This window comes from Ovis aries, chromosome 14, assembly GCF_016772045.2.
Source record: "Ovis aries strain OAR_USU_Benz2616 breed Rambouillet chromosome 14, ARS-UI_Ramb_v3.0, whole genome shotgun sequence".
Taxonomy (NCBI): Eukaryota; Metazoa; Chordata; class Mammalia; order Artiodactyla; family Bovidae; genus Ovis; species Ovis aries.
This window is the reverse complement of record NC_056067.1, coordinates 64,385,899-64,405,383: the sequence shown is the minus strand read 5'-3', so window position 1 is coordinate 64,405,383 and position 19,485 is coordinate 64,385,899. Positions and strand designations below refer to the sequence as shown.

Here is a 19,485-nt window from a genome sequence, read left to right as displayed (position 1 = left end):
ACTGCATGATTTAGTTTCCTGTTAACCCAGGAGTAATTTGGCGTTTTGTTTTCAAATTTCCAAGAAAACTCACTTTTGGCTATTGTTGAAACTATTACACTGTGGTGAGAAAATGTAACTTTGGAATGTGTTAGAGACAAAATTTCCTCCAACCTATCTGTCTTTGACAATCATGGTCTAAAAAAAGTTGCACCCATATAATTTTTCTTCAATATGAATTTTATTACTCAGGATAAAAGAAAGCTCTGAATAAAGGAATTCTCACTTGCATGACATCCTTCAAGTCTTTCTCCAAGATATAGAGTAAGTTGTGATTAGCCTAAGCTAATGGACTCTTCCCATTCTTGCCATTCATATGATTGCTTGCTAACATAAATTCTCTGATGATTAATAAGGGGTAAGTGCTGATGGAAGGCTTTTCTACATTTATTAAATTCACTTGTGTTTCTATATCATGCATTCTCTGATGTTGAATGGTAGCTGAATCATGACTTAAAGTCCTCCCATGTTCCTTATATTCATAGGGCTTTTCCTCAGTATGAATTACCCGATGTTGAATCAGTTGTGAGCAGTGGCTGAAGGCTTTCCCACATTCCCTGCATTCATATGGCTTCTCACCTGTATGAATTCTGTAATGCACAGTAAGATGGGAGACCCGTTTGAAAGCCCTACCACATACCTTACATTGGTAGGGTTTCTCTCCTGTGTGAATTCTCTGATGCTGCTTAAGTTGTGAGCTCACCCTAAAGGCCTTCCCACATGCCTTACACTCATAGGGTTTCTCACCGGTATGAATTCTCTGATGTCGAGTAAGAGTTGAGCCTTGATTAAAGGCCTTCCCACATTCTTCACACTCATAGAGTTTCTTGCCAGTGTGAATAGTCTGATGCTGAATCAGCTGAGAACGATGACTAAAGGCTTTCCCACATTCCTTGCATGCATAGGGTTTTTCGCCAGTATGAATTCTATAATGCACTTTAAGATGTGAGATCCGATTGAAAGCCTTGCCACACTCCTTACACTGATAGGGTTTCTCACCAGTATGAATTCGTTGATGTTCAATCAACTGTGAGCTTCGACTGAAGGCCTTTGCACAATCCTTACATTCATAAGGTTTCTCACCAGTATGAACTCGCTGATGTTGTATGAAATTTGAACCAGAATTGAAGGCCTTTCCACATTCCTTACACTCATATGGTTTCTTGCCAGAATGAATATTCTCATGTTGAATTAGTCGTGAACCGTATTTAAAGGCCTTCCCACATTCCTTGCACTTATAGGGCTTCTCATTAGTCTGAATCCCCTGATGATTAATAAGGAAGTCCTCTTGCCAGAAGTCTTTTGTACATTCATTATATCCATAGGGTTTTTCTCCAGTATGAATTTTCTGATAAAAAGTAAGGGGTGCTGGCTGGTCAAAAGTGGGTATTTCTTCATTCTCGACTATCATTTGACTCAGATGTCCATCGGGATTTCCCTCGTCCCTGTCAGAATGACTTCTGCATTCCCAGTCATCTTGGAATCTTGAGCACTCAAGACCGTAGCTGGTAAGGCTTTCCATTATCTCCCACGGGGGTGACTGTACTTCGAAACTCTGCCGCTTTGGAGAGAATACCTTAGTATCGTACCTGGACTTCAGCACTGAAAAAGAACAAAACAAGCATGTGTGTGTTTTTTCCTTTCACAGAAAAAGGAACTTCTATAGTAAACATTGGAAAGTTGAGACTCAAGATAATATCTGTATGCTCTTGAATGTGATTAAGAAATTAGAAAATGGACAAATAGAGCAGAGAAAGAGGAAATACCATAAATCAAGGTGAATGAGGTAATCAGAGAAATCATTAAGAATAGTTCTAAAATGTTAACGTGGAGCAGAATCACTGCTGAACCATGGTTTTAAAAAATGAATTTCTGTGAAACCCTAGAAGAGAAAAACCTAAGAGTAACAGAAAGCAAATCATTTGTTGCTTGTGGCCAGGGGGTACAAACGACTGTGTGGGAAGAAGCACAAAGGAAATTTTCAGGGTGATGAAAATTTATCTTGTCTGTGGTAGTGGTCATGTAAGTGTATACCTTTGTCTATAGTCATTAAAATATGCTTAAAATGCAGGCATTTAATTTGCTGTAAATTGTACATCAATAAAGTGGATATTTAAAAACGATAGAGAGGGTTGACTAGAGACTTCTCTGGCCAGAGGAATGCGATGGTGCATCTGCGTGGCAGGGCGTGGTGTACAGCAGGGCTGTTTTCACATGTCCAGCGGAAGACACAGCTGTGGTCTTCTGCTGTGGCGCTTTCTGTCCCTGACATTTAGCTGAACACCACAGCTACAGCTACTGTCAGCTGGACCAGTCTCTGCTGGACTTTCCTGTTGCCTAAAAGTGACCTGGGAAAAAGGAGAGCCTTGTTCCTTGTTTGGACGATTAGGCCCAAACTGAATAAGGTGGCCTCTTCCAGAGCATATTCTTTGCTGGTTATTCAAACTGCAAGGAAGGGCTGAATGGTGTTGCTGAGCTTGATTCATGTACCTGGCACGTGATTTCCACCGCAGTGGCCTGTGTTACTGCAATCATGGAAATCAGTCCCATTTGGCTAATAAAGAATTGGCTGCAGCTTCATGCAGGGAACTATGGGGAAAGTAAACGGGTGCTTTTGAATGTGTTCATGAAGTTTATGAGGAGGCCAAAGAGGACTTTGTAGGGGGCATGTCTGCTTCTTATGGTAGCATATCAGAGACCACTATTCATTTGTTTTTTGTGTGAAGTTATTAAGCAAAAACTACAGGAATAAAAAATTACTTTGACAATACAGATGAAAAGTTTGTAAAAGAAGTATCAATCGTGTGGGAATGATGCTGCTGTCGCCTCAGAAATCTGTACCACAACCACAGTGTATGCATACACACGAAGCTGTAATTATAAGACTATGTGACAAGATCAGACACCATGTTTCGTTGTTCAAGAGGGAAGCGCTCTTCGTGAGTCTCTGCACTGTGCTCTAAGAGCTGTGGGAAGGCAGATTCTAAACACTGCCACTGTAATGACCACCTCCGCATCCGTGGTCCATCTACTCAGCGGTCAGCAACATCTGGCCACCGTCGTATAAAGAGCAACCGAAAGACTGCAGTGGCCGTGGACTATTACAGCCAGCCTGGTGGACAGAAGGAAGTGAGTTTGGGATCATGTAACTATGCCCAAGTGGAAGTCTGGTTTTAGGAATTAAAGTGATCACACATTATTGGTGTTCTGGGCAATGTGGGAAAAAAAAACCAGAACAGCTGTCTCGAAGGACATGCCACTGAAAGCACGCCTCCCTCCAAACTGCGGCATATGCCGTCAAGACAGCTGACACAGGTTAGTTTTGTGGAGTGATGGCAGAGTACAGTGTTTATTCCATGAACGCTTCTGCACTCATGTAAATTAAGCTGTCTCTAATCATATACTGTGAAGTGACTTTACAAAGAGAGCCCTGATTTTCCAACTTTCAGCTTCTCTTCTCCTTGTAAAGTTGCAAAATAGCAAAAATGATAGTGCGGTCCTCTGTATTATTTTTACATTTTCCTGACAAGATCTGGTGCAGTTTTTTAATTTAGCATTAGTAGATGCTGTTTCTGACAACCAATGAGGTCATGTCTAAAAAGCTTACGGACAGTTTTATGGTTTTGTTTTGGTTGGTTTCCTCAAATGGAACCTTAAAGGATCCCGAATGGCCAAAACAATCTTGAAAAGGAAGAACAAAGTTGGAGGCCTCTCTCACTTCCAACTTCAAAACATGTTAAAAGAGCTACAGTAACCAAAACTGTGGATCTGCCATAAAGGAAGGTATTTCCGCCGGGGAACACAATGGGGACAGCAGAAATACACTCATACGTACGGTCAAACGATCTTTAACAAGGGTGCCAAGGCCACACCCTGAGGAAAAGACAAGCTCTTCAACAAACAGGGCTGAGGAAACTGGATATCCGCATGCAAAAGAAAGGGGGACCCCAACCTTACATTAGATGAAACAGCTCAAAATGGATTAAAGACCTACACCTAAGATATGAAGCGCCTAGAAGAAAACAAGGGAAAAGCTTCATGACACCGCACCTGACTGATTTTCTGGATATGGTACCGAAAGAGCAGGCGCCAGAAGCAAAACCGGACAAACAGGAACATCAGACCTAAAAACTGTGCGCCAGAGACAAAAATCAACAGGCTGCAAAGGCAACCTACAGAACGGGACAAAACATCTACAAACCATGTATCTGTAGAGGGGTAATATACAGACAATACAAAGAAATAAAACGCAACAAAAAAATAACCTGATTTTAAAATGGGCAAAGGGTTCGAATAGACATTTCTCCAAAGAACACATACAGATGGCCAACAGGCATGAGATTCAGTATTCAGAGTTTGGTATTAGCAAATCTATTTATGTAATCTATATTTTATAGATTGAAAGGAAAAAAATAAAATATGAAAAAGTAGATGCTTCTTTAAGTGAAGAAAATATCTCTATGTCATTCCTATGGCTGATATTATGCTTAATAGAAGTTACTAAAAATATTCCTGTTAAAGTCAAAAACAAGATTAGTATGTAAAACCCTTCTTAATACTGTTCTGGGGGTACTACATAATCAGCACCCTAGTCAGGCAAGAGAAAAAAACCTGTAAGATAGAAAAATGTAAAAACATCACCATTTGCAGATATATCTATATTATATATATATAATCAAATGCTTGGAAAGCTCAAGAGTTTCATAAAAATCCGTCATAAATAATGAGAAAATTCAATTAATTGGGTCAGCTACAAAATTCATCTGAAGATCTGACCAGCTTTTGTCATATTAGAAAATAACCAGTTGGAGTATAATATGGATGAATGCTGTATTAATCCATATTATAGATTATGCCATTTTCAACAGCAATAAATATAAACTACCTAGGAATAAATGTAATAAGACATACAAAATCGAGGAAGAAAATGTGAAAATCTTCATCAGATATGGTCATAAAGGAAGGGAAAAGCCTGTCATGTTCTTCAATAGGATAAAATCAGTTTTCTCTTAATCTATAAATTTACAGTGATTACAGTAAGGAAAAAAAATGCATGATTTTTTTGAAAGCAAATATTCTGATTCTAGGGTTTAGATAGAAACGTAAATGAGAACAGCCAGGAAAATTCTGAAAAACAAGAATGAAGAGGGGCTAATACCAGATATATAATACATTTAAACTGTTAATAAATTAAAACAGTAATGGTATAGACACATGGTTAGAGATTAATGGGCTACAACAGAAAGTCCAAAAATAGATTCCGATACGCAGATGATAAAGCAGATGGCAAAGCTGGCTTTATACAGTAGTGAAGGGGAGAGAAACTGATAAATGCCGCTTGAACAACTGGATAATCTGGACAGTAACGTGACATCACATCTCACGGTAGGAAAATTCAATACGGATAGTAAAGTTCATGGTAAATAAGCTAGAAAAAAATCACAGCAGACTCCTAACCTTTTGAAAGGGTGAAGTTCTCTTTAAATATGACACAAACCCACAGGACGGAGGAGTAAACAAACTGAGCACCTCACACACACTCTGTCAAAACTCAGATGAGAAAGCAAAAATCCGGCCTCGGGTGCTCTTGGTGTGGTAGGCAGAATAACAGCCTCCCCGACGCCCATGCCCTAATTCCCGGAGCCTGAGCGTGTTAGGCGTGTGCCCCCTCTCCCCACGCTCATCCCACACCTGACCTCACTCACGCCCAGGGGTCATGCTTGCTGCATAACGTCCCATTTCAAATTCTCTTAGAGTACACTGTATGTCGCAGAAACTGTTTCTGGACAGGATTTTGCTCCCGTGTCACACGGTGGCTTTGAGTCTCATCAGGGAAGATTTGTGCGCACATGAATGCGTACACACACACCCACGCCCGCACATACACCACGCACACACACACCCACGCCCGCACACACACCACGTACACAGACACCCACGCCCGCACACAAACCACGCACACACACACCCACGCCCGCACACACACCACGCACACACACACCCACGCCCGCACATACACCACGCACACACACACCCACGCCCGCACACACACCACGCACACACACACCCACGCCAACACATACACCACGCACACACACCCACGCCCGCACATACACCACGCACACACACACGCCTGGCACATACACCACGTACACACACACCCACGCGTGCACATACACCACATACACACACACCCACATCCACACATACACCACGCACACACACACCCACGCCCGCACACACACCACGCACACACACACCTACATCCACACATACACCACGCACACACACACCCACGCCCGCACATACACCACGCACACACACACCCACCCACATCCACACATACACCACGCACACACACCCACATCCACACATACACCACGTACACACACACCCACGCCCGCACATACACCACACACACACACCCACATCCACACATACACCACGCACACACACCCACATCCACACATACACCACGCACACACACACCCACGCCCGCACATACACCACGCACACACACCCCCACGCCCACATACACCACGCACACACACACCCACGCCCGCACATACACCACATACACACACACCCACGCCCGCACATACACCACGCACACACACCCCCACGCCCGCACATACACCACATACACACACACCCACGCCCACACATACACCATGCACACACACACCCACATCCACACATACACCACGCACACACACACCCACGCCCGCACATACACCACGCACACACACCCACGCCCGCACATACACCACGCACACACACACCCACGCCCACACATACACCACGTACACACACACCCACGCCCGCACATACACCACGCACACACACCCGCACATCCACACATACACCACGCACACACACCCACGCCCGCACATACACCACGTACACACACACCCACGCCCGCACATACACCACGCACACACACACCCACGCCCGCACATACACCACGCACACACACATCCACGCCCGCACATACACCACATACACACACACCCACGCCCGCACATACACCACGTACACACACACCCACGCCCGCACATACACCACGCACACACACACCCACATCCACACATACACCACGCACACACACACCCACGCCCGCACATACACACCCACACCCGCACATACACCACGCACACACACACCCACGCCCGCACATACGCCACGCACACACACACCCACGCCCGCACATACACCACGTACACACACACCCGCACATACACCACGTACACACACACCCACGCCCGCACATACACCACGCACACACACACACACGCACATACACCACGTACACACACCCCCACGCCCGCACATACACCACGCACACACCCACCCACGCCCGCACATACACCACGCACACACACACCCGCACATACACCACGTACACACACCCCCACGCCCGCACATACACCACGTACACACACACCCACGCCCGCACATACACCACGCACACACACACCCACATCCACACATACACCACGTACACACACACCCACATCCACACATACACCACGTACACACACACCCACATCCACACATACACCACGTACACACACACCCACGCCTTCACATACACCACGTACACACACACCCACCCACATCCACACATACACCACGCACACACACCCACATCCACACATACACCACGTACACACACACCCACGCCTTCACATACACCACGTACACACACACCCACCCACATCCACACATACACACACACACACCCACGCCTGCACATACACTACGCACACACACCCACATCCACACATACACCACGTACACACACACCCACCCACATCCACACATACACCACGCACACACACACCCACGCCCGCACATACACCACGTACACACACACCCACGCCCGCACATACACCACGCACACACACCCCCACGCCCACACATACACCACGCACACACACACCCACGTCCACACATACACCACGCACACACACACGCCCGCACACGCACACACCCACATCCACACATACACCACGCACACACACCCACGCCCGCACATACACCACGCACACACACACCCACGCCCGCACACACACCACGCACACACACACACCCACGCCCGCACATACACCACGCACACACACACCCACGCCCACACATACACCACGTACACACACACCCACCCACATCCACACATACACCACGCACACACACCCACGCCCGCACATACACTACGCACACAGACACCCACGCCCGCACATACACCACGCACACACACACCCACGCCCGCACATACACCACGCACACACACACCCACGCCCGCACATACACCACGCACACACACCCACGCCCGCACATACACCACGCACACACACACCCACGCCCGCACATACACCACGCACACACACACCCACGCCCGCACATACACCACGCACACACACACCCACGCCCGCACATACACCACGCACACACACACCCACGCCCGCACATACACCACGCACACACACACCCACGCCCGCACATACACCACGCACACACACCCACGCCCGCACATACACCACGCACACACACCCACGCCCGCACATACACCACGCACACACACACCCACGCCCGCACACACACCACGCACACACACACCCACGCCCGCACATACACCCCCTCGGGAACATCTGGTAATGTCTGGAGACATTTTTGGCTTTACAACGGAGGGAAGGCCAGGGAGGCTGCTAAACATCCTGCCGTGCATAGAATGACATCCCGTCCTCCCGCCTCAACTAGCTCCCTGATGAAGAACTATCCCACCGCTGAGGCTGAGAAACCCCCATCCAGAGCAGGAGCACCGCAGGCAAAGGAGAGCTGGGGACAAAGCCTCAAAACTGGGATACGCTTGATGCGTCGAAGCCGGCATGGGTGGACTTGCACCGTCCGCTCTCGTGCCCCTACCGCAGAGCTGAGGAGCTGTGACACAGACCACATAGCTGGCAAGACCTGGAAGACGTCCTGTCGGGACCTTGGAAGACACCTGCCAAACTATGTGAATGGAACAGCAAGAGAGGCCGGTGTGGCTGGAACGGAGCAAGCAGCGTGGGGCGGTGCGAGATGGAGTCAGGGCGGAGGCAGGCGGCAGATTAGAGAGAGCACCTCAGGCCGACAGAAGTCGCGGGGATGCTGAAAGCGGCCTATTCGGCACTGTCCCCTAGGGCAGCCCCCAGCTGCTCGCGGCTGCTCAGCACCTGAAGCGTGGCGTGGGCAGATGTGACATGGAGTGTTACCTTTCATCTTAGTTAAAAGTTGTAGTTAAAAGCCACAGCACAAATGGCTGATGGCTACAGTATAGAGCCTTCTAGGCCATGGCATAGATTCGGGCTTGTCTCTTGAGTGAGACAGGAAGCTACGGGCAAGCTGTGAGCAGAGATGTAACACACCCTCGCTGAAGACTGAGGACTTCCCAGGCGGCACAGGGGTAGAGACTCCGCCTCCCAGTGCAGGAGACACAGATGTGGGCCCAAGCCTTGGGTCAGGAAGAGCGCTGGGGTAGGGAATGGCAGCCCCCTCCAGTATTCTTGCCTGGAGAATCCCAGGACAGAGGAGCCCGGCGGGCTCTAGCGCATGGGGCTGCAAAGAGCCGGTCACGACTGAGCACGGACGAATACACACACATGCGCGCGCACGCACACACCCGCACACACAGAGCCACACACAGACACACACGTGTAACAGTACTGTCTGACATCAGGAAATGTGCACACAGCACGCACTCACACTCTGGCTGCCGTGTGCAGACCGCCCGGCGGTGGACAAGAGCGGACGCAGCGTGGGGGGAGGGGCCGCCGCAGCTCCAAGTGGTGGGGCAAGCGGGGGGCGGCAGTGTTGCTTGTTGGTGAGACGTGCTTAGATTCTGGGTCTACTCCGAGGTAGCGCTAACAGGGCCTGCTGGCAGACTGGATACGTGTGTGAGAGGGAAAAGTCAGGGATGCTTCGGCAGCTTTTGACTTAAGCAAGTCGGGTCGAGTCCCCTGGCACTGATGTGCAGAAGAAACGGGGAGGGGCACCCCTGTCAGGAACGGCCAAGGACTCCCTTTGGGACGTCAGCTCCAGGTGTCCGGTGGACGTCCAAGTGGGGCTGACAGGATACAGGTATCGAGTTCAAGCGAGAAGCTGAAGCTGAAGGCAGTCATTCGTGACAAAGAACTTTATCTGGTGATGGAAGCATTCTGTATCGGCACTGTCCAGCAGAGCAGCCACTAGCCACAAAGCAGCTACTGGACATCTGGAACGTGTCAGGTGCAAGTGAGGTGCTGAATTTGGAAATGGACATGACTGTAGGGAATTCCCCGGTGGCCCAGTGTTGGGACCCCCACGCTTTCACTGCCGAGGGCCTGGGTGCGACATCTAGTCGGGGCCTGAAGGTTCCACAAGCCTGGAGGCATAGCCAAAAAAAAAAATGTATCTACTTATAGTGAATTTAAATCTCCACGGCCACGTGTGGCCAGTGGCTCCTCAGCCAGCACAGGTGTGAACGGTGCGTATTGTGCGGTCCTGGAGAAGGCCTTGGGGAACAAACATACGCAGCAGAGGCCCAGGTCCAAGCCCGGGTGCTCCAGCTTGTGCTGAAGGTGAGCTCCAACGCAAAGTGCCTGCCGCCTCGTCAGCCCACTGGGCAGTCAACCACACTGTGTTCTCTCCTCCCACACACGCCTCACTCACCTGGGCACAGGCCTCCTGTCGCCACTTCCTCCACCGTCCAGGGCTCTTTGCCTTGCTCCAGGAAGGAGATCACATCAGGTTTGGAAATGGCAAGACCTGGATGTAACAGAAAAACATGCCAGCCAGTTATGCTATGGGGCCTCAGAATTCAGATCCAGGGTCAACAAGCAGGACAGGCAAGAAAGCCCAAGGAATAGAAGAGTCACAGGAAGGTGGGGACAGACGCAGCCTCAGGCCAAGCAGCTGCCCTTTAACCACTCAAAAGACCCTCGACATTGACAAGGAACCCATGTGGCCCCGGGTAACCTCCAAAGTAACAGACCGCACCGCCTTACCCAGTGAGACCAGGTTGCTATAGGTCTCCAACATCACGTCTCTGTACAAATCCCTCTGAGTGGGTGCCAGCTGTTCCCATTCTTCTTGGGAGAAGACTACGGCCACATCCCTGAATAAGTCTGACCCCTGGAACAACAGGCAGGAATGCTATAAGCATATTTCAAGGAAACATTCCTCCATGAGATGAGAGGTGAAGGAGGAGGTCTCTGCAGGAATGGGGTGTCCTGGTGAAAATAAGGCTGGGGCTGGGGGCACCTGACGTGCCAGGTGACAGGAAAAGATGAGCACAGGTGAAAGAGAGGTTCAAGTATTCTTGAGCTTTCCTTTTTACCACAAACCAACGCTCGTGTACTCGGGTCTCAGAGGAAAACTGAATCCAGCCAAATCGAGTCTTCCCGGTTAGGACAGTGCAGTCGAGCATAGTGCCCACCCTGCGCTTGGCACGCGATAAACTCTCCGCGTGAGGCCTCTCATCTGTACTCTATGGAGTAACAGGAACAGAACCCAACAACTTTTGGGTAGTCTTTCCTCAAAATATTTTAGTAAAAGAAATACTTAATATCTTGTGCACGCTCAGTCGTGTCTGACTCTTTGTGACCCCATGGACTGGAGCCCCCCAGGCTCCTCTGTCCATGGACTTTTTCAGGCAAGAAAAAAACTGTCCGCAACTTTTTCAGGCGTGGTTTGCCATTTCCTCCTCCAGGGGAATCTTCCTGACCCAGGGATGGAACCCGTGTCTCCTGCATTGGCAGGTGGACTCTTTACCACTGAGCCACCTGGGAAGCCAAGTGTTTTATCTTAGAAAACAGAATTTTCGTTTGTTAAGAACTGCTTGAAGACATAGGCTCATCATTATATGAAAACACGTCACACAAATTTTTCCTTATGGGAAAAATCTCGAATGATTACTTTTATTAGCTGCATAATTTACTATCAAGTGAAATAACTGATTCAACCATTCTTTTATGTTGGATGCAGAGGTCTCTCAGGTCTTTCTCCTCTTTCAAAACTATGACTATCCAGATTCGGAGCAATGCATCCATCTAACTGACTGTCTTACAGTCCCAGCTCGGCACCGCGCTTGCTCTTAAGCTGAAGAAGATGGTAGAGAATGACCGAGATTCAGATGCTCTGTTCAGCCTCAAACTGGACCTTACTGCGGGCATTTAATCTCATAGATGCCCAGATAAACTTCAGTTACACACCCAACTGTCAGTACAGGAGATGGTGACCCCACACTGAAATTGAGCCCAACCAATACCAACTCCCCTGATTTTGTGTGTGTGATCTCTCATCAGTATTCATCTCCATTTCATCAAATCTCAGTTCTTGTAAGGGATGTTCTCATTTTACATAAGGAAATGGATTTCTTCTCCCTCTGGCCTCCCAGCAGAATACCAAGCCATCAGGAGACATAGAATGCTATACAGAATGAATCCACGTCGGCACTGGCCAGCGTGGATGGGGCCAAGGGGGAGGGAACCTCTGAGAAGCAGATTCTTGGATGGAACCCAGGTGGGAAACTTCCGGATAAGGAAAACAAATATTTACATGATTTGAAAACTCACGAGGGACATGACTGTCAGGATTTCATGGGCTGCTGCGTCCTCCTCTTGGTTTGCCTCTTGGGGAAGGGCAGAGTCCTGAGATAGACCTGAGCGGGGAAAGAGCAATCATATGAGAGGCCAGGCTTGCCTCACAGCTCCCAGAAACTGCACAGTGACAGTGCCCACCCCTCCTCCCTACTCCTCAATTACAGGGAGCCTTTCCCAGCTCCACCTTGGCACTGATGCAATCTGAGGTGGGGATGCACAGACCTGGTCCAGCGACAGAATCGGGTCCCTGGGACAAGGAAGGCTGTCCTAGGGCCAGGGAGCACAGCCTGCCTTATCTGCTCAGTGAAACCTTCCCAGAGCCAAACCGTTTAATACTCTCGTGCCCACACTGTAACACCTTCAGCGGTCTCCCTGGCTCTTAAGCTAACTTTCCAATTAATAAAGAACCCTACAGCCCTACCTAATGTTTGGCAGGCACCATTTTGCAGACCCTGCCTTGAGTCAACAGATGTTTGCAGTGGGCAAATTAGATGGGGCAGCCCCAGTACTCCACCATAAATAAGCCTCTGCACAGAGATGTAAATGAGCGAAGCTTTGGGCACAGTATTTGCTGAAAAACAGAATCAAGATTAGTACATAACAGTTCACAAGTAGGCGAGTGGTTGAATCATATAATGGATGTCAAGCAACTATCTAAAGTCATGTGAGACAACATCAACCCACAGATATATTTGCAACTGGATCCCTTCAATGGCACCCCCCTCCAGTGCTCTGGCCTGGAAAATCCCATGGGCGGAGGAGCCTGGTGGGCTGCAGTCCATGGGGTCGCTAAGAGTCTGACACGACTGAGCGACTTCACTTTCACTTTTCACTTTCATGCATTGGAGAAGGAAATGGCAACCCGCTCCAGTATTCTTGCCTGGAGAATCTCAGGGACGGGGGAGCCTGGTGGGCTGCCGTCTATAGGGTCACACAGAGTCAGACACGACTGAAGCGACTTAGCAGCAGCAACATTCAGCAATAGAAGTCAAACCCACCCACCTACTGACAGGCAGGCTAACACTGCCCCCCTCCCCCCCCAAAAAAAAACTAAACTGGAATGGAAAACATCCAAGTATTAAGAATGATGCCATCTAACCACTTCCTGAGTTCATCAGTAAAACAGTAGTATTTTATAAAAGAGCTTAGGATATTGCCCAACATGTAACAAATACTTAATTCTTAATGTGTAAACGGAATAATGATTTTGTTTAGTCACTAACTAGCATACGACTCTTGCGACCCATGGACTGTAGCCCACCAGGCCCCTCTGTCCATGGGATTCTCCAGGCAAGAATACTGGAGTGGGTTGCCATTTCCTTCTCCAGGGGAATCTTCCCCCACCAGGATCGAACCCGTGTCTCCCACATTGCAGGTGGATTCTTTACCCCTGAGCTATCGGGGAAGCCCACTGTTCCTTAATATCATGTATAAGGACGTTTTCCTTATGACAACTTTCTTTAAAGCATTATTTGTATTCGTTGTAACTATTTCATTACAGGGGTGGCCCGTGATTTACTCAGCCATCTTCCCATGAATGTACCATGGAAGTGAAAGTCGCTCAGTTGTGTCCAACCCTTTGGGACCCCATGGACTGTATAGTATGTATAGTCCATGGAATTCTCCAGGCCAGAATACTGGAGGGGGTTGCCTTTCCCACCTCCGGGGATCTTCCCAACCCAGGGATCGAACCCAGGTCTCCCGCATTGCAGGCGGACTCTTTACCAGCTGAGCCACAAGTTGAGTCCCAATGGTTGGGCAAATTTTGAACAAGATCCTCTAAAATGTTTCCAAGTCGCTGCTTGTAAATTAGGTTCCAAATTTTCAGGGGGCTTCCAACTCTGAAAGTCTCATGAGACAAGACTTCACCCCAGATTTTTATAGGGATGCATAAGAAAGATGCAAAACATCCATAAGCAAGCACTTTCTGGGCGCCGGGACCCCCGACAGGCACACCCACCTAAGGGGTCCATGGACCCGGGCTATGAGCCCTGACGGCAACAGGGGGCGACAGCAGGGCGCGCCGCGAGGGCCGATGGGGAGTGTAGTCCGGAGCCCAGAAAGCCGCAGACCGACGGCCAAGCGAGACGTTCCGGTTCTCTCCAGGCCCGCGACCCGCCCGGCCGCAGCGCCCAGTCCGGCGCAGACCCCGGGGCTCCTGGTAAGCTCCGGAGCCCCTCACCTGCCAGCTCCTCTGGTCCAGGTGCCCCCGCGGCCGCGCCCCCGCAGCCCCGGGTGCGCTTCCTCGTCCGTACCCGGGGACTCAGGAGCCGGAAGATGGCGCAGACGCACAAAGCTCTGCCGAGGCTGCGTCGCGGTTGGACAGGCCCCGCAGTGTCTTCTGGGAAACGTAGTCTCCGGTCCTCACGGCTGGCCCCGAGGAACGCGGCTGCGGTCCGCGCGGCTGCGAGGGGGCGGGGCTCGCGCGTAGGTCGGTGCGTGGGAAACCGTCTGGGATCCGAAGGAGCCTGTGGGTTTCGTGGGTCGCCGGGTGAGTAGCTGGGCGTCGCGCGCGCTCTCCGCGCGCGGCTGTCTCCCTGATGCAGGTGAGTGTGGGCGTGGCCGTCCCCGCGTGAGCTGTGTTCGGCTCTGACCCGGTCGTTGAGTATGTGACTGGGACCGTTAAACGCCGGGAACATGTTTGTGTGTGTAAAATTGGTATGTGGAAAAAATCCCATTATTAAGTCACCGTCGCCGTGGGACAGCCATTTTACTGGAAGGCTTGGAGGGAGGAAAAAGCCCGAGAGTTCATTTGGTAACTAATTTTAAAAACGTAGTTGTTGTCGCTCAGTCGTGTCCGACTCTTTGCGACCCCAAACACTCCAGGCTTCCCTGTCCTTCACTATCTCCCGGACTTACCTCAAATCCTGTCCATCGAGTCAGTGATGCCATCCAGCCATCCTGCCGTCGCCTGTCCTGCCCTCAATCTTTCCCAGCGTCCGAGTCTTTGGCGCTTCTTGGCCTGGTGGCTCAGTGGTAAAGATGGGCCTGCCGGACAGGAGACGCGGATTCGATCCCTGTGTAGGAGATCCCCTGGAGAAGGAAATGGCAACGCGCTCAAGTATTCTTGCTGGAGAATCCCATGGATGGAGAAACTTGGTGGGCTGTACTCCATGTGGTCGCAGAGAGTCGGACACGACTCAGGGACTAAACAATTTTAAAACATTTATGTCAAAAAAATGCTGAAATACTTGCAGATTATGAAGGAAAATACAGAATCAGCAAAAAGGTTTTGAAGGAGATGTCAAAGAGTTTTCTGTTATGAGATGATATTTCTCGGCTTAGATCTCTAGCTACAGGTAGTTCAACTTCGGTTTGTGAAAGCGTGAGAAGCCCTGAACTTTGCCCATCCTGGCTGGGACAGCCTGTTCTGATATGGTGGGAAGTCCAGTATTCTGGATCTGCTCAGACCCTGTTAAACCTGGCCTGTGAATGAGGAAAGCGTTTCTGTCCAGGGTGATACACTTGTGAGCCAGACCCAGTCCAGCGCCCTTGTCTCTTGAGTTGTCTTAGAACACGTCCTCTTGCATCTGCCTTCTTGAAACGTTTTTTCTGAGATCTGTGCATATTCACGTTGTTGCACATCTGAAGAATGCTTTTCTCTAAGTTAGTTTCAAAATGTAATTTAAACCCAATAAAAATACCAGTACTGTTTCTCCATTGGAAATAGACAAGTTGATACTAAAACTCAGAGTAAAAAGTAAACTTGCAAAAATGACTAAGAATATTCTGAGAAAGGAAAGCTATAATGTATGCTAACATGACCAGATAGTAAACATTCTAAAAAGGGTCAATAATTGTAACTACTGCATGGTATCCGTTCATGAATTGTTAGGTGGGAGAGACTAGACTGTCCAGAAGTATCAAGTGCAGAGAGAAATCTGCTATACATAAATGTGGCAAATCATTGGAATAAAAATGGATGTTTTAATAAAAAAGCTTGTGGATTAACTGAATAGTCAGTTGGAAAAAAATATAATTAATACCTCACATAATGCAAAAGAATAAATCCCACATTGGCTTGAGTTCTAATTTAAACCATACAAATAGCAGACGTGTACAGAGGTGAATTCCATTATGACCTGGATGTATGGAAAGACTTTCTGACTTAAAAATCCAGGTGTAATAAAAGGCCGCTGCCCTTGAGAACAGAAAGCTAAAGCACTTCTGTAAGGCAGAATACACTGTAAGCAAAGGCGAAACACAAACGACAGAAGTTTTACTTTATGAGTCTCAGATAAGGAGCTAACATTCCTAAGTAAAAACCAAAAGCCAAAAAATGCAGCCTCTGAACTCAATCTAGCGGACTGTTTTTCCTAATAGCTTTGGTATCGTGATTTGGAAACTGTTTGATGCGCATATTGTTGTCGCTCAGTTGCCAAGTCACGCCTGACCCTGCGACCCCAAGGACTGAAGCACGCCAGGCTTCCCTGACCGTCACTGTCTCCCGGAGTTTGCTCAAACTCATGTCCGTGGAGTCGGTGATGCCACCGACCACCTCATCCTCTGTCGTCACCTTCTCCTCCGGCCCTTAATCGTTCCCAGCATTGGCGTCTTTAGAATCGAGCAACTGAATAAATGCATTGATTTGTTGGTGGCCAGTGTTCTACTGTGGGAAAAGAGAGAGATAAATAAAGGATAATAGAAGATAAAGAACCACCCCATGATGTTGAGTTGGTGTGCACTCGTGATTAAAAATATGTTTGCGCAGCTCACTGAGATCTGTGTAAACCCATAGTGACGGCATGCTGAGATCAGGCACTCGTGATAGGATGCCGTGGAAATGGCGCTTGGACTTTACGATCTTCCTCCCAAAACAGAGCCTCATTTTAATGACAGCGTGGCAGACAAATGGCAGTCCTTGGACATTCGACAAAATATCTGCCCTGAATTCCACAAAAGTGGGGTGATGGTCATTGTAAACAAGGAAAGTCTGAGAAACCATCACAACTAAAAGGAGCCTGATGAGACACAACTACTAAAAATAACGTATCCTGAGTGAGATCCTGGAAAAACCAAAGGACATTAGATAAAAAGTGGGAGAGAGAAAGTGTGGACTTTAATACTAATGCATCAGTGTTGGTTCAGTAACTGGGTGCAGAGTATGTGGGAACCTTCTGTACGATCTTTGCAGTTTTTCTGTAAATCAAAAACTTCTAAAATAAAAGTTCATTTGAATTAATTAGTCTTACTCTTTTCTTTTTTAAGTGTGTGTTTGTATAATTTTATACTTCTCTGTTTGGTGAAGGAGCGTGGAAGAAATGATGCCTCAGTAGCAATAAGCAGACCTTGGTCTCTAAATATCATTCTCTAATAAAAAGGAACCAAAGCTTATTGGGGTGATGTCTAATTCCAGGATGATGGCAGGGAAAGTACAAAATGAGAATGGAATATCTTCTTATGCCCAAAAGTAGGGAGATGCTCAAAAAATATCACAGTGATACCCTGCCCACAAGTGCAGTGGTGTTATAGTACAAAACTTGCCATCCCTCCTTATATACAAATGGAAAACTAGATAATATGTAGGAAATAAGTCTTCAGATACTGGACACCTGTAATGCGAGACTTTGGCCCCTGAGAGAGGGGAGAATAAATGACTTCCTAAGCAGCAACGGCTTTCTCCCTGGAGGCCTATTGCAGACAGTGCAGGAAGGAGGGACGCAAGCAGAGCACACCAGATTTCCTGAAGTGAGACGAACAGCAGAGGGGGGGAAACTCAAGTAACTGGCAATTGCTGAGCGGAGTGTGGAAGAGGAAGGAAGGGATGGGAGGGAGGTACTCGGAGAGAGAGCTCCGGAAGTATGCGCGGGCGTCTCCTGAGTTCTTAAGTTAAGCTGTGCATATATCCATTTAAAGGGCGATTCCAGCATGTGCAAAGCTGCAGGGACAGAAAGATCAGTGGTCGCTCTGGTCCACAGGTTCAGGGAAAGCTGGAAAAGGAGCGGCAGGGGATCTGGGGGATGATAGAAACCTTGCATACCTTGATTGACGTGGTGATCACAGGGATGTAGATATTTGTTGAAGCTCTTTGAAGCATATTCTCCAGGATTCAGTTTGAGGAGGGCTTTTGTGGGCATAACTGGGACAATCTGAGCGTCAGTATAACTAGAATAACAGTAGGCTGCTGCTGCTAAGTCGCTTCAGTCGTGTCCGACTCTGTGCGACCCCATAGACGGCAGCCCACCAGGCTCCCCCGTCCCTGGGATTCTCCAGGCAAGCACACTGGAGCGGGTTGCCATTTCCTTCTCCAATGCAGGAAAGTGAAAAGTCAAAGTGAAGTCGCTCAGTCGTGTCCGACTCTTAGCAACCTAATGGACTGCAGCCCACCAGGCTCCTCCATCCATGGGATTTTCCAGGCGAGAGGACTGGAGGGGGGTGCCATTGCCTTCTCCAGAGTAGCAGTATAAATGAACGTATTTCATATATTCATACTAAAATAAATGATGACTGAATGAGAAGAGAAAGAACTTAAGACTTTCAACTAGTGAATGTAGAAGCAAGGATGGATATCAGCCCTCGTGGCAGCAGTTGATTCTGGCAGAGATTCTGATTCTAAAGCTGTTGCTGAAGACTGATAATGAACAGGATATCTTTGTAGTCTCAGATTTATCTCCTCACAGATAACTGGCTGCAAAAACAAAAACAGTCACTTTAGAGTGATCGCTGCTAATCAGATGCTTCGAATCTGCAACTGTCTTCTGGACTGTAGGTTCTCAAGGTGTGACGTTCAGTCTTGCTGCGCCCAGTCACTTCTTGGTTTAATAAAGCAGCCAGATCCTGTCTCTAAGGTTTTGATGTTTTGCTCATAATGAACTTTTTACATTGATCT

General features: G+C 48.4%; 2 protein-coding genes across 7 annotated transcripts in view; one reads left to right on the top strand and one right to left on the bottom strand.

The window, feature by feature from the left end:
• Positions 1-201: 201 nt before the first annotated feature.
• Positions 202-17,832, bottom strand: ZNF582 (zinc finger protein 582). Of its 4 annotated transcripts, none has more exons than XM_042231247.2 (5): positions 14,839-17,832; positions 12,630-12,715; positions 11,061-11,187; positions 10,726-10,821; positions 202-1,641 (listed from the first exon to the last, which is right to left on the bottom strand). In XM_042231247.2, exons 1-5 carry the CDS (start codon positions 15,332-15,334, stop codon positions 320-322), a joined length of 2,127 nt encoding a protein of 708 aa, XP_042087181.2. In that variant the 5' UTR covers positions 15,335-17,832; the 3' UTR covers positions 202-319. The 4 variants fall into 4 exon arrangements, with proteins under 4 accessions (XP_042087181.2, XP_042087182.1, XP_027834676.1 ...); XM_042231248.2 differs by having other exon boundaries at positions 12,613-12,715; positions 14,617-14,921; XM_027978875.3 differs by having other exon boundaries at positions 14,617-14,921.
• The window catches only part of LOC101110171 (zinc finger protein 583), a 28,448-nt gene continuing 23,969 nt past the window's right edge, over positions 15,007-19,485 (top strand). For all 3 annotated transcript variants that reach the window (XM_060399157.1, XM_060399156.1, XM_042231260.2), the window contains exon 1: positions 15,007-15,202. The gene's annotated coding sequence lies outside the window, so the exon portion shown is untranslated. The remainder of the gene's footprint in view (positions 15,203-19,485) is intronic.

Bases quoted from the DNA above. Each gene is read 5' to 3' on its own strand.
- ZNF582 (XM_042231247.2), bottom strand. From the start codon at position 15,334: ATGGGATTTTTTCCACATACCAATTTTACACACACAAACATGTTCCCG. The intron at 12,716-14,838 runs GTGAGGGGCTCC...TTCCCCGCTCAG, and splicing joins TGGACCAGAGGAGCTGGCAG to GTCTATCTCAGGACTCTGCC. The intron at 10,822-11,060 runs GTAAGGCGGTGC...TGTTACATCCAG, and splicing joins TAGCAACCTGGTCTCACTGG to GTCTTGCCATTTCCAAACCT.